The sequence below is a fragment of the Rutidosis leptorrhynchoides genome, chromosome 1 (assembly GCF_046630445.1).
Source record: "Rutidosis leptorrhynchoides isolate AG116_Rl617_1_P2 chromosome 1, CSIRO_AGI_Rlap_v1, whole genome shotgun sequence".
In the NCBI taxonomy this organism is placed as follows: Eukaryota; Viridiplantae; Streptophyta; class Magnoliopsida; order Asterales; family Asteraceae; genus Rutidosis; species Rutidosis leptorrhynchoides.
The window spans coordinates 538370599-538384247 of NC_092333.1; the positions used below are offsets into that span (position 1 = coordinate 538370599).

Below are 13649 nucleotides of genomic sequence, written 5' to 3' on the forward strand. Positions count from 1 at the left end.
GTACAGCTAGGGTTAAATTTAGGGTTTTAATTATTTAATTATATTTATAATTAGGTTATTAGTTATTTTAATTATTATAATTAAGTTATTTAGTTTTAATTATTATAAAATACTTAAATACATGTTTTAATCCTAAAATTAGTGTTAATTATTATCACTTTATAAATTGTAACTAGTTTATAATTAGTAAATTAATTAATTTCCCTTTTAATTTATATTAGTTTTATTAAAAATGTCATTTAGTTAATTTAATTAAGTTTATATTATAATTGCTTAAAACAAAATTCTAAATATATAGTTTCATTAAAAAATTACTATTTTACTAATTACCATTTAGTAACATAATTAATGCATCATAATTAGTTTATTTTCATTTAGTTCCTTTTTAAGTTAATTTTTGTAATCTTGTAATTTTATTTAGTAAATTAGTTTTAGTTATTTTCTTTTACTGTTATTTTACAATTGCCTAATCCAAAACCCCCTTTAATTAAGTTTGACATCAAAGACTATTAAAAACCATTAAACACTCCATCTCCCTGTGGAACGAATCGGATTTACCAACAAACTAAACTACACGGATAGGACTAGTTGCCTATATATATGTGTGAAATCAACCTAAAATCTATAAAATACCACATATACAATAAATCAATTCGTGTAACAAAACAACTCAAATCCGTTCATAAATAAAGGTCTCGATCGTACACATCACTAGGATAAACTGCAAACCACTATAGGCTATCAGAATCACAACCACTAAACTATCATTAGATAGCTAGATTAAACAATTTGACTATCGTAATTATGAATTTGGATTTTTGATATAAAAAAGAAAGTAAATATTTTAAATGTATAATGAGATGATAAACTAATTAAGTTCCTTAGTTAGTGTTATCTACAAATAATGAATATAATTTTCGAATTATCTCAATCGAATTAGTTTATGTTAATGATGAATAATTAGCTTAATCGAATTATATCGTGATTCGACTCTCTTACCACCTCAAGATATACCGTTAATAATCTTTGAATAAAAAACCTGTTGTCAAAATATTACATTGCCGTCTCACTAAATTAATGGGCCATATTCGAGACATAAAAAATGGACCCCCTTATAAAGATTAAATTGATAATGCATATAAAAAGATGTATAGTACTAAAAATGTATAAATAGACTCATGTACGCTTAAATTGTCTAATAAATGAATTTTCATAATTTGATTTATGGGGAAAAAAAAATATAAAGGAATGTATTATAACATGGAACTTTTAAATTGAGCCTCTTTGAAATTTGGGGAACTGTCCCACTGTACATTTCGTACATGTAGCCGAGACGAAACTTAAAAAAATAAGAGAACACTAATTGATATCTTATTACACACAATAACCAATTAGTATAATATTACGAGGAAAAAAAAAAAAAAAAACCATGAATAAGGCATACAAAAGTTGAAGAGTTGAAATAACCACCTAGATGCTATAGTACAAATCAACATTTTACATTTAACTAATAAATCTTTACTGTCTACAAACTTTGCCTCATAACATAAAAAGGAGCTGGATTCAAGTACATAATTATATAGTATAAGTTTTCGTTTTTTCCCGCAAAAAGAAAAAAAAAAAAAAAAAAAAAAAAAAAAGAAGAAGAAAAAAAAACCCAATTAGTATAATATTAAAAAGTAATGATAAGGGTAGTAAGAGTGTAATTATAGTATAATGACTTGGTTTATAAACTACTTAAATAAGGAAAATATGAGATGGAAAAATATACTAGTAAGTATGTACTAGTAATTATAAGTTGTATGTATTTTGTATAGTTTATAATGGAAAGGTAGGACTTGGAAAAAGATGAGGGGTTAAGAAACAAGACTCAACCACTACTCTCTATACACACACACACACACACAAAAACGTTGAATTCGTGTGTATTCATCGGTTGAGAGGTGTTTGTTGTTTGACACTCTTTTTTCTTTTTCCTTTTTTTCTTCTAAAAATTTTCTTCAATTACCATCTTAATGCGAATTAATTTATGCGTTTGATCATATAAGCACATAGTAACCGGCCAAATGAGGTCTGATTCTCCGGTGAGTAGCCGGTCCGATGGAAGATCGAATTTCGGCCGTCAGATGTTAGACAATGATTCTAACGGCATGTACGGAATTGGAGGTGCAATGCTTCCTATATTCCTTAACGATTTGCAACACAACAATGATCAAGATTTAGTTGAAGTCACATTAGAGTTAGAAAATGATTCGGTATTGTTATGCAGTGTGACACCAACTGTTAATAATAATAATAATAATTCGAGTCGTTATCATAATCATTTTGGGTCTCAATCACCGGCGACTAGTTCTCGATTTCGTCGTAAATTTACATGGTTAAGATCATCTTCTTCACGAGGTTCGTCTTCGGATGCAAGTGTGGACCGTGTGATCATGGCATCTCGTGATGCTAGAAAATTAAAAGCTAGACTGATTCGTGATCGATCTAGCGCGCAACGAGCTCTTGGGGGTCTTAGGTTTATTAGCAAAACTACAAACGATTCGGACGTTAATGAACTTTGGATGAACGTTGAGTCAAGATATGCTCGTCTTGCTAAGGACGATGGATTACTTGCACGAGAAGATTTCGCGGAATGCATAGGTGAATACTCAAAATTATTCGTCTAACAATATTTATCAAATTTTCATAAAAATGTTGATAACTGGCTACGCTGATTATTTTTTTATTTTTTATTTTTTGTGTGTGTGGTAGGAATGGCGGACTCGAAGGAGTTCGCGTTGGGTGTGTTCGACGTGTTGGCTAGAAGAAGGCAACAAAAATTGGGCAAAATTACAAAAGAAGAACTTCATGATTTTTGGTTACAGATTTCTGATCAGAGTTTTGATGCTCGGTTGCAGATCTTCTTTGACATGTATGTTTTATCTTTTTTTTTTTTTTAAAGCTAGATTTATTACATGAAAAAGAAAGGAAAATTAACTATTTTCTTTTTTATAATTTAAAATGTGACTTATAATCTTGAAATGTCACCAACTTATAAAATTCTGTACCAAAAAGCTAAAGTTGCTAGAAATCTGGTTCGCGGGAAATATGCAAGTTAGTCAATTGTTTGATGACATATATATATGTTTAGAAGTTTTTGAAGATTTTTTAGCTTGTGAAATTACGTTTCTGCCTATGAGTTTCTTCAATTCCACTTAATTCAATTAAAGTTTCCATGCATGTTATTTTTTATATTTATATTATCATTAATTAATACTAAGAACTAATTAGCAACTTACTTACGGATGGATTAGTAAATACTTGTTTCATCTCAATTTATTAAGTTCATTCTATAAGTTTAGTGTCAGTGTCAAACTGTCAATCAACCAAAACCATTTAATGGATGCCTGTGTTTATCTGGTGCACAAATTTATTTCAAACAAGAGGGAATATTAACTTTTAATTGAAACGCATTTATGTTTAAAGGGTAGTTTGGTCATTTGGTGCGTTTTATTTTTTTTTTTTTTTTTTTTTTTTTTTTTTTTTTTTTTTTTTATTTGGTGCGTTTTATGCACAAAACAAAGTGCAAGGATGATACTGTAAGATATACTCTAATAAGAAATTCGGCCGAGTATGATTGTTTTTTATTGGGTTCACTTGCCAGTAACCTTTCTATATTTATAATTTAGAATTTATATTGAAGAAGAATTATATAATATGTTTTTATTTGAGACAAAGCTTTTATGAGGAATCATCTTTGGCTTGTTTTTTGAAGTAGTAACTATTAACTCTTATTATTATTATTGATTGATTGATTATTAATTAAAATAATTTATCAATTATTTTATTTTATGTGTGATGGCTATCTACTAACTAACTATCTGCCTTTAACTAATATCCATATAAAACTATTCATCTAGAATTATATGAGTAAAAACAGGTGTACAAAGCATATTCTTGAATTGCACACTTCTGATGAACGTACTAGAGCAATTTTTTATTTTTCTTTTATTAAAAGAATTAAGTTCTAATTATGTTTTTATTTTTATTTTTTATTATTATATTGTATCCAGGGCAGATAGTAATGAAGATGGAAGGATCACAAGGGATGAGATACAGGAGGTATATATATTTACTTTTATATATTTGGAATGCAACATATGTATATTTGTCATTACAGCAAAGGGTTGTTAATCTATTTCTTTTTCTCTTGTATATTTTGCAACATAATTTTAATGAAAGGTCAATGGAGGGAATATTGACTTTCGTATTATTTGTTTTATTAATTATTAATTTATTAATATTAATTATTAATAACTTATCCGAATACTCTCAACTAGAAAATTTTTATCAGTTGTCATTTATTTAATCTTATTATTGAGATCAATATTTGGTTAGTTCATCGATAGTTGGACCCTTTATAGAACTTATGTATTTTCGGCGCATGTAAAACCACTCCCAAACATCGAGAGAATCTCCCGCGCTCACCATGTGCTCGTGAGGGCACTTGGCTGCCCTCACTCACATTTCGTACTGTACTTCGTGTCAAATATGGTGGCCTTGGTTGGTGAGTTCTATAGTCAAAAACACACATGTATATTGTGGTATAAGACTTGGTAAAATTTGGCATACTATACCTACCAAATTGTCTACTAAATATTTACCATTTAGCCATCTTAAATTAGTATAAATAGAGCAACATGTAAGCTTATTTATACATCCCATATTCATTCTTCAATCTTGTATTCTAGTAGATAAATAGAGAGTTGTGAGTATTAATCTCCTAATTACAAGAGATATAAAGATTGATACTTATCCTTGTAATTAGAGAGAAGGTGTAATTCATATTTTTCTTATTAGTGAAACGTTTCTTTCCTTGCCCGTGGTTTTTACCCTATTGGGGTTTTCCACGTTAAATCTCGGTGTTCCTTTATTGTCATTATTTCGAGTATTACTAGCGGTTTGCTATAACTCGGTGTGGTTTTTCTCAACAAGTGGTATCAAGAGCTAAGGTATAATATCTAGTGTGTATTAATCTACTTATAGTATGCTCGGTGGTTGCCACGGGAGTGGATCATCCACATCAGAAATAAGTAAGATTATTTTCACTCGGTAAAAGTCCTTGGGTGTGATTTCAAGAAAAATAGTATTGTCGAAAAGAAGATTGTAATTATAGCGATGTCTACGAAATTTGAAATTGAAAAGTTCAACGGGAGTAACTTCTCGTTATGGAAACTAAAGATGAAAGCTATCCTGAGAAATGATAAGTGTTTGGCGGCCATCAGTGGACGTTCCGCCGAAGTCACTGATAAAAAATGGGAAGAGATGGACGGCCAGGCTATCGCAAATCTTCATCTGGCACTAGCAGATGGCGTTTTGTCTAGCATTGAAGAAAAGAAGACGGCGAAAGAGATTTGGGATCACCTCGTAAAATTGTACGAGACCAAATCACTCCACAACAAGATATTCCTTAAGAGGAAACTTTATGCGCTACGCATGAATGAATCTACTTCAGTTAATGAGCACATTAATTCTTTGAATACTCTATTTTCTCAACTCGCTTCATTAAGTTGCAATATAGAGCCAAAAGAACGTGCTGAACTTTTACTTCAGAGTCTACCTGACTCGTATGATCAACTCATTATTAACTTAACCAATAATGTTCTCTCGGAGTATCTAGTCTATGATGAAGTTGCGGCTGCTATTCTAGAAGAAGAAAATCGGCGCAATAACAAGGAGGACAAACAGGTCGGTTCACGACAAATGGAGGCCTTGGTGGTGTCAGGAGGGAGATCAACGGAACGTGGCCCAAGTGGGAGTCACAATCATGGTAAACCGAAGTCTAAAAAGAAGAAGACCTATACATGCTACAATTGTGGCAAGAAAGGTCACCTGAAGAAGGATTTTCGGAGTTTAAATAACTCAAATCCTTAAGGAAATATTGCAAGCACTTCAGATGATGGGACTGCTTTGGTTAGTGAGGCAGTGGTAGCAAATGAAGACAGAAAGACATTTGTTGATGTCTGGTTATTTGACTCGGGAGCTACTTTTCACATGACCCCTAGAAGAGAATGGTTCAAACAATATGAACGTATCTCAGGAGGATCTGTATACAGTTGCAATGATCATGAACTAAAGATCATTGAAATTGGAGATATCATTCTGAAGATGCACGATGGTACAGTTCGTACTATTCAAGGTGTACGACACGTGGAGGGTTTGAAGAAGAACTTATTGTCTTTAGGACAATTGGATGATCTTGGTTGTAAGATGGTAATACATGAGAAGATCATGATAATCAAGAAAGGCGCGGTTGTACTTATGAAAGGAGAAAAGGTGGGTGCTAATTTATACATTCTGAAAGGCGAGACGGTACAGGAATCGGAAGCATCTGTTGCTTCGAATAGTTCAAGTGATAAAGTTGCTATGACATGGCATCAAAAGTTTGGACACATGTCTGAGCAAGGTATGAAGATTCTTGTTGAAAGAAATCTTATTCCTGGTCTTACAAAGGTATCGCTATCTTTCTGTGAGCATTGTGTAATCAGCAAGCAGCATCGCCTGAAGTCTAACACATCAAATTCTAGAAGTAAATTGATTCTAGAATTGGTTCACTCTGATGTGTGGCAAGCACCAGTTCAATCCCTAGGAGGAGCAAAGTATTTTGTATCATTTATTGATGATTATACTAGGAGATGTTGGGTGTACCCAATCAAGAGAAAGGCGGATGTGTTTGAAGTTTTCAAAGTTTACAAAGCGTGAGTTGAACTTGAATCTGGTAAAAAGATCAAGTGTTTAAGGACTAATAATGGAGGGGAATACACTGGTGATGAATTTGATAAGTTCTGCAAACAAGAAGGTATCAAAAGGCAGTTCACGACGGCATACACTCCTCAACAAAACGGAGTGACAGAGCGGATGAACAGAACCTTATTAGATAGAACAAGGGCGATGTTGGCAACTGCAAGCTTGGGGAAATCATTCTGGGCAGAAGCAGTAAGTACTGCCTGTTACGTGATAAATCGGTCACCATCATCTGTAATTGAGTTGAAATCGCCGATGGAGATGTGGACTGGAAAACTAGTTGATTATTCTGACCTTCATGTATTTGGAAGTCCTGTGTACGCAATGTACAATTCTCAAGAAACGACAAAGTTGGATCCAAAGTCCAGAAAGTGTTTGTTCTTGGGGTATGCTAATGGAGTTAAGGGGTATCGTTTGTAGGACCCCACAGCCCACAAAGTAGTCATCAGCAGAGATGTTGTCTTTACGGAAGACAAAGATCTTGAAGATGTTAGCACTTCAAAAGAAACTACACCGATACAGGTTGGAAATGAATTTCATAAAGATTCTTCTGAAGCAGCACCAGAGCACGATGAAAATCAAGTAGTCGTTGATGAAGCTCAGCGACTCGTATTTCTAATCGAGAACAAAAACGTCCAGGATGGCACTCGGATTATATTATGGAAAGCAATGTTGCATATTGTCTTCTAACAGAGGAAGGAGAACCAACAACTCTTCGCGAGGCACTGAATCATTCAGATGCATCTCAGTGGATGACAGCTATGCAGGAAGAAATTGAAGCTCTTCATAAAAATCAAACATGGGAACTTGTGCCATTGCTGAAAGGTAGAAAACCTATTGGAAATAAATGGGTGTATAAGATCAAGCAAAATGGCAATGATCAAGTGGAGCGGTATCGTGCAAGACTGGTGGTTAAAGGATATGCTCAGAAAGAAGGTAAAGACTTTAATGAAATATTTTCTCCTGTGGTTCGACTTACAACAATTCGAATAGTTCTAGCGATGTGTGCTACATTTAATTTGCATCTAGAGCAGCTAGATGTGAAAACTGCATTTCTTCATGGAAATCTTGAAGAAGAAATTTATATGCTTCAACCAGAAGGTTTTGAACTACAAGAAAAAAAGAACTTGGTTTGCAGGTTAAAGAAATCTCTGTATGATCTCAAACAGGCGCCGAGATGTTGGTACAAGAGATTTGATTCTTTCATAATGAGCCTTGAATATAACAGACTTTATGCAGACCCTTGTGCATATTTCAAGAGGTTTGGGGACAATGATTTTGTCATTTTGCTGTTATATGTAGACGACATGTTGGTTGCAGGCCCCAACAAAGATCGTATTAATAAGTTGAAGGCTCAATTGGCTAGTGAGTTTGAAATGAAAGACTTGGGTGCCGCAGACAGAGATAATAGGAAGATTTGGCTTTCTCAAAAGAATTATTTGAGGAAAATATTGGAGCGTTTCAATATGCAAGATAGTAAGCCAATCTCAACCCCACTTCCTACTAAGTTATCCTCCGTTATGTGTCCTAGCAGTGAATACGAGAGGAAGGAGATGTCTCGCGTACCGTATGCATCAGCAGTGGGAAGTTTAATGTTCGCAATGATATGTACAAGACCAGACATTGCACATGCAGTGGGAGTAGTTAGTCGGTACATGGTGAATCCTGGTAAAGAGCATTGGAATGCGGTAAAGAGGATCCTAAGATACATTTAGGGTACCTTAGATGTTGCATTATGTTATGGGGAACCGGAATTTATTGTCAAAGGGTATGTTGATTCTGATTATGCAAGGGATATCGACAAAAGTAAATCTACCACTGCATATGTTTTCAAACTTTGTGGTGGAACAGTAAGCTGGGTTTCAAAACTGCAGTCAGTTGTGGCGACGTCAACAACAGAAGCAGAATATGTAGCAGCTACTCAAGCTACTAAAGAGGCAGTATGGTTAAAGATCTTGTTGGAGGAACTCGGGCACAAACAAGAGAATATCACTCTATTTTGTGACAACCAGAGTGCCTTGCATCTTGCAAGGAATCCGGCATTTCATTCAAAGACAAAGCATATACGAGTTCAGTATCACTTCGTTCGCGAGAAAGTGGAAGAAGGAACCGTAGATATGCAGAAAATTCATACTGACGACAATGTGGCTGATTTTCTAACAAAGTCAATCAACCGTGACAAGTTTATTTGGTGCCGTTCCTCATGCGGCCTAGCAGAGACGTAAGCAACATCATTGGCAAAGAAGGATTATCGTGTGAAGATTGATTGAGCTTCAATCAAATCTTCAAGTGGGAGATTGTCAAATATGGTGGCCTTGGTTGGTGAGTTCTATAGTCAAAAACACACATGTATATTGTGGTATAAGACTTGGTAAAACTTGGCATACTATACCTACCAAATTGTCTACTAAATATTTACCATTTAGCCATCTTGAATTAGTATAAATAGAGCAACATGTAAGCTCATTTATACATCCCATATTCTTTCTTCAATCTTGTATTCTAGTAGATAAATAGAGAGTTCTGAGTATTAATCTCCTAATTACAAGAGATATAAAGATTGATACTTATCCTTGTAATTAGAGAGAAAGTGTAATTCATATTTTTCTTATTAGTGAAACGTTTCTTTCCTTGCCCGTGATTTTTACCCTATTGGGGTTTTCCACGTTAAATCTCGGTGTTCCTTTATTGTCATTATTTCGAGTATTACTAGCAGTTTGCTATAATTCGGTGTCGCTTTTCTCAACACTTCGTGATTTTCAAACGCATCTAGGATGCAAGCTTTGATATATTTGTTTGTACTATTAGCTTTAATACTTATAAATTAGTTTATGTAATTAATATAGTAGTAGCTATTTTTTGAGGAAGTGTGTTTTTTGAGACTGAATCTGTCCTCAGTCTGGTGTCCTCGGTCTGGTGTAAGGATGAAGTGTTGACGTGGCGCTGTTGGAAGTGGTTTTACTAGGCCAATCTTTAAGCTCGTATTTTATGCCAAATTATCATTTACTTTTTATATGTATTCAGCTGCTCGTGCTTAGTGCCGCTGCAAATAGATTGTTGAAGTTGAAAGAGCAGGCAGAGGAATACGCTTCCTTGATCATGGAAGAACTTGACCCCGAAAATCTTGGCTATATTGAGGTAAAACATTGTTTGTTGTACATTTTAAGCATCATTTAACACAAGTTTATGATTGTAAGAAGTGAAACTTAACTCCTTACTTTCAGTTATGGCAGTTGGAAACACTTCTACTACAAAGGGAAGCCTACATGAACTACAGTAGACCTTTAAGCATAGCTAGTGGCGGGTGGAGCCAGAATTTGAATTCATTGAAACCTAAAAGCGTTGTGCATCGGCTAACTCTTTTTGTCAAGTGGGTCTTAATTGAAAATTGGCAACGAACTTGGATCATGCTGCTATGGTTTATAACAATGGCGTGTCTATTTACTTGGAAATTTAAACAATATAGAAACAAAGCTGCGTTTCATGTAATGGGCTATTGCTTGACCACTGCAAAAGGGGCTGCTGAGACCCTCAAACTCAATATGGCTCTTGTACTTTTACCTGTTTGCAGAAATACGCTAACATTTTTAAGGTCTACACGAGCGCGATTCTTTATTCCTTGTGATGACAATATCAACTTTCACAAGGTACCAATTAAATATTAAGTTACACCATGAACAATCTTTATCTTTTTTACTAAAAATACATATCAGGTGCTTGACATTATCCATTTGGGTTACAGATAATTGCAGTTGCTATAGGTTTTGGGATTGTACTACATGTTGGGAACCATATGATATGCGATTTCCCTCGGTTGGTTAACTCTTCACCAGAAAAGTTTGCACTCATAGCATCGGATTTTCATAACAAAAAGCCAACATACAAAGAGTTAATTGTTGGAGTTGAAGGTTTAACCGGTATTTCTATGGTGATATTGATGGCATTCGCGTTCACATTAGCTTCGCGACATTTCAGGAGGAAGTTATTGAAGCTTCCATCACCATTTGACCGATTGACAGGATTTAACGCATTCTGGTTTTCACACCACCTCTTTGGTTTGGTGTACATATTGCTTTTAATTCATGGGTCTTTTCTGTTCTTGGTTCATAACTGGAGTCAGAAAACGGTAAGACTTATAAGACTTGCTCGATAATTCATTTAAAGACTAAAATTGCTAGTGACTCATATATGCATATTTGAAATGTTTTAATGTTAAAGACATGGATGTACATCTCCGTTCCAATCTTGATATATGCAGCAGAAAGGAGTCTAAGAACAGGACGATCAGAACATTACTCGCCTAAAATCATAAAGGTGAGCCGCTGCTTTAATTAACTTTTGTTATACAATTGGTGAATTCAGCATAATTATGTTTTTCACAGGTTTCAAATCTACCAGGAGATGTATTCAGCATAATTATGTCAAAGCCGAATGGATTTAAATACAGAAGTGGGCAGTATATATTTCTGCAATGTCCTTCAATCTCTCGCTTTGAATGGTGAAGACCAAAAAATGCCTCAAGTTCAATAATTATCTGCCATTAGTTATGCTAATTAGTATATTTAACTATGTAATTAATTTTCAGGCATCCATTTTCAATTACTTCATCACCAGGGGATGACTACCTCAGTGTTCATATCAGGACTGTTGGAGACTGGACACAAGAATTGAAGCAAGTACTAACCGATGATGCTGGTTCTGCGTGTACGATTGGTAGAGCCAAATTTAAGAAGTTAGGGGAAGTTGATTCTAAAGGGTAAATTTTCTTTCATTAAGAAACTTAGCTTTTTACTGGGGTAAAACGGGTAAACGGATGAGTTTTTTTTATTCACCTTATGATGGTTAACGTAAAGAAGTAAATAATGCAGTTTACCGAGGTTACTTTTAGATGGGCCTTACGGTGCACCTGCGCAAGACTACAAGAACTATGATGTGCTACTTCTTGTGGGGCTAGGAATTGGTGCTACCCCCTTTATAAGTATTCTTAGAGATCTCATAAACATAAATCGGACAGTAGAAGATCAAACGGTGAGATCTTTACTCGTGCAGATTGGTTTTCGCTTATGATCATATTTTCGGACTGTTTTATAATGTTTCTTGTGCTGATGGTGCTTAGGATTCAAACACAGAGACTAGTATATCGGGAGATAGTCTTACGAGTGTAGCATCTTCAAGTAGCGCATCAACTAATGAAAAGAAGAAACAAAAAAGGGCTAAAAGTGCAAACTTTTATTGGGTCACTAGGGAACCTGGCTCATTTGAATGGTTTAAAGGGGTCATGAATGAAGTGGCTGAAATGGATCACAAAGTAATATATACATGATCATTTTAAATCTTGATAATTGTCATTAAATGGTATACCAATTGCTAATTACTAATTTGAAACAGGGTCAAATTGAAATGCACAATTATCTTACTAGCGTTTATGAGGAAGGTGATGCGAGATCAACTCTAATTACTATGGTTCAAGCACTTACTCATGCCAAACATGGAGTTGACATCCTATCTGGCACTAGAGTACGATACACAAAACCATTAATTAACCATAAAACTATAATATGCAACAAAGCATATGTTTTTCAAGAATGTAATAAGGAACTTAAGTTTTGTTATAGGTAAGGACACATTTTGCTAGGCCTAATTGGAGAGAGGTTTTCAGCAAGGTAGCATCAAAGAATCCGAATTCAACCGTAGGTAAATAGTTTTCTGAAATCCCAACTCGCATAATCAAAATTTGTATCATGTATGTAAATAAAGGTTGAGTAGTTTTTTTATTATTTACGATTTTTTTGCAGGCGTGTTCTATTGTGGGATGCCAGTGTTGGCGAAAGAGCTGAAGAAGCTATCATATGAGATGAGTCACAAGACATCAACGCGATTTGAGTTCCATAAAGAGTATTTCTGAAGTAAGAGAGCATGTATAATCATACATACTTATACATATACTATTAAAAATCATCATAAGTAACAAGAGAATGTAAATTTGTACACTATACAGCAGCTAGTGTAGGCCAATTTGTATAATTAGAGGAATGCAATAAGATATGAAGAATCAGAAGTCCCTCAATTATTCATAGATGAAATATCCAAATAAGAAAAAATACATCTTTTTGCATGACCCATGTTCAAATGGGTTGTATGGGGTTCATACATTAGGGTCCAGTCAAATGTAGGACATGGGACATGAAGATGTGGGGTTGGGTCAGATCTAAAGCATGATGCCCCTCTTTGTTTTTAGTGATTTCACTCTTTTAACAAATATATATATATATATATATATATATATATATATATATATATATATATATATATATATATTGGTAGGATCAATGGAGAAATAACCAATTTGGGAGAAGCGGGAGGAAGCAATTTTTCTTTTTTTTCGTTTTTTGAAAAAACTTTTTTAACGAACATTATAGATTAAATGAAAATATGAACATTTAAAAAGGACATTTTGTGATAAATGTTTCTATTTTGGCGGGAAAAACGCTCGAAGAAATAATATATAACAATTATCGTGTTTTTCGAGCGTATTTTGAGGGTTTAGAAATTAGGGTTTAGGTTTTAGATTTAGGATTTAGATTGAGTTTTAACACGAACGATTTAGAGTTAGGGTTTAGGGTTTTGGGACTAAACCCTAAACTCTAATTCGGGCTAAATTTTGACAAAAAGTACTTCTCAAACATGGAAAAAAAACGTTCGAAGATTAACATTCTTCACGATCAATATTATCTTGAATGTTATTTTTGTCGATCGTTTTCCCGCCTAAATAATAACATTCATCACGAAGTATCTTTTTTAAAATGTTCATATTTTCGTGTCATCTTGATGCCTGAAAAAAAAATTCGAAAAAAACAAAATTT

General features: G+C 34.0%; 1 protein-coding gene across 1 annotated transcript; it reads left to right on the forward strand.

The window, feature by feature from the left end:
- Nucleotides 1-2066: 2066 nt before the first annotated feature.
- LOC139842749 (respiratory burst oxidase homolog protein E-like) lies at nt 2067-12825 on the forward strand. Its single transcript, XM_071832857.1, has 14 exons — nt 2067-2643; nt 2755-2914; nt 4056-4104; nt 9811-9924; nt 10011-10433; nt 10529-10912; nt 11005-11100; nt 11169-11284; nt 11372-11542; nt 11655-11814; nt 11903-12094; nt 12175-12303; nt 12402-12480; nt 12582-12825. The coding sequence occupies exons 1-14, from the start codon at nt 2067-2069 to the stop codon at nt 12689-12691; spliced, it is 2760 nt and encodes a 919-aa protein (XP_071688958.1). The 3' UTR covers nt 12692-12825.
- The last annotated feature ends 824 nt before the right edge of the window (nt 12826-13649 follow it).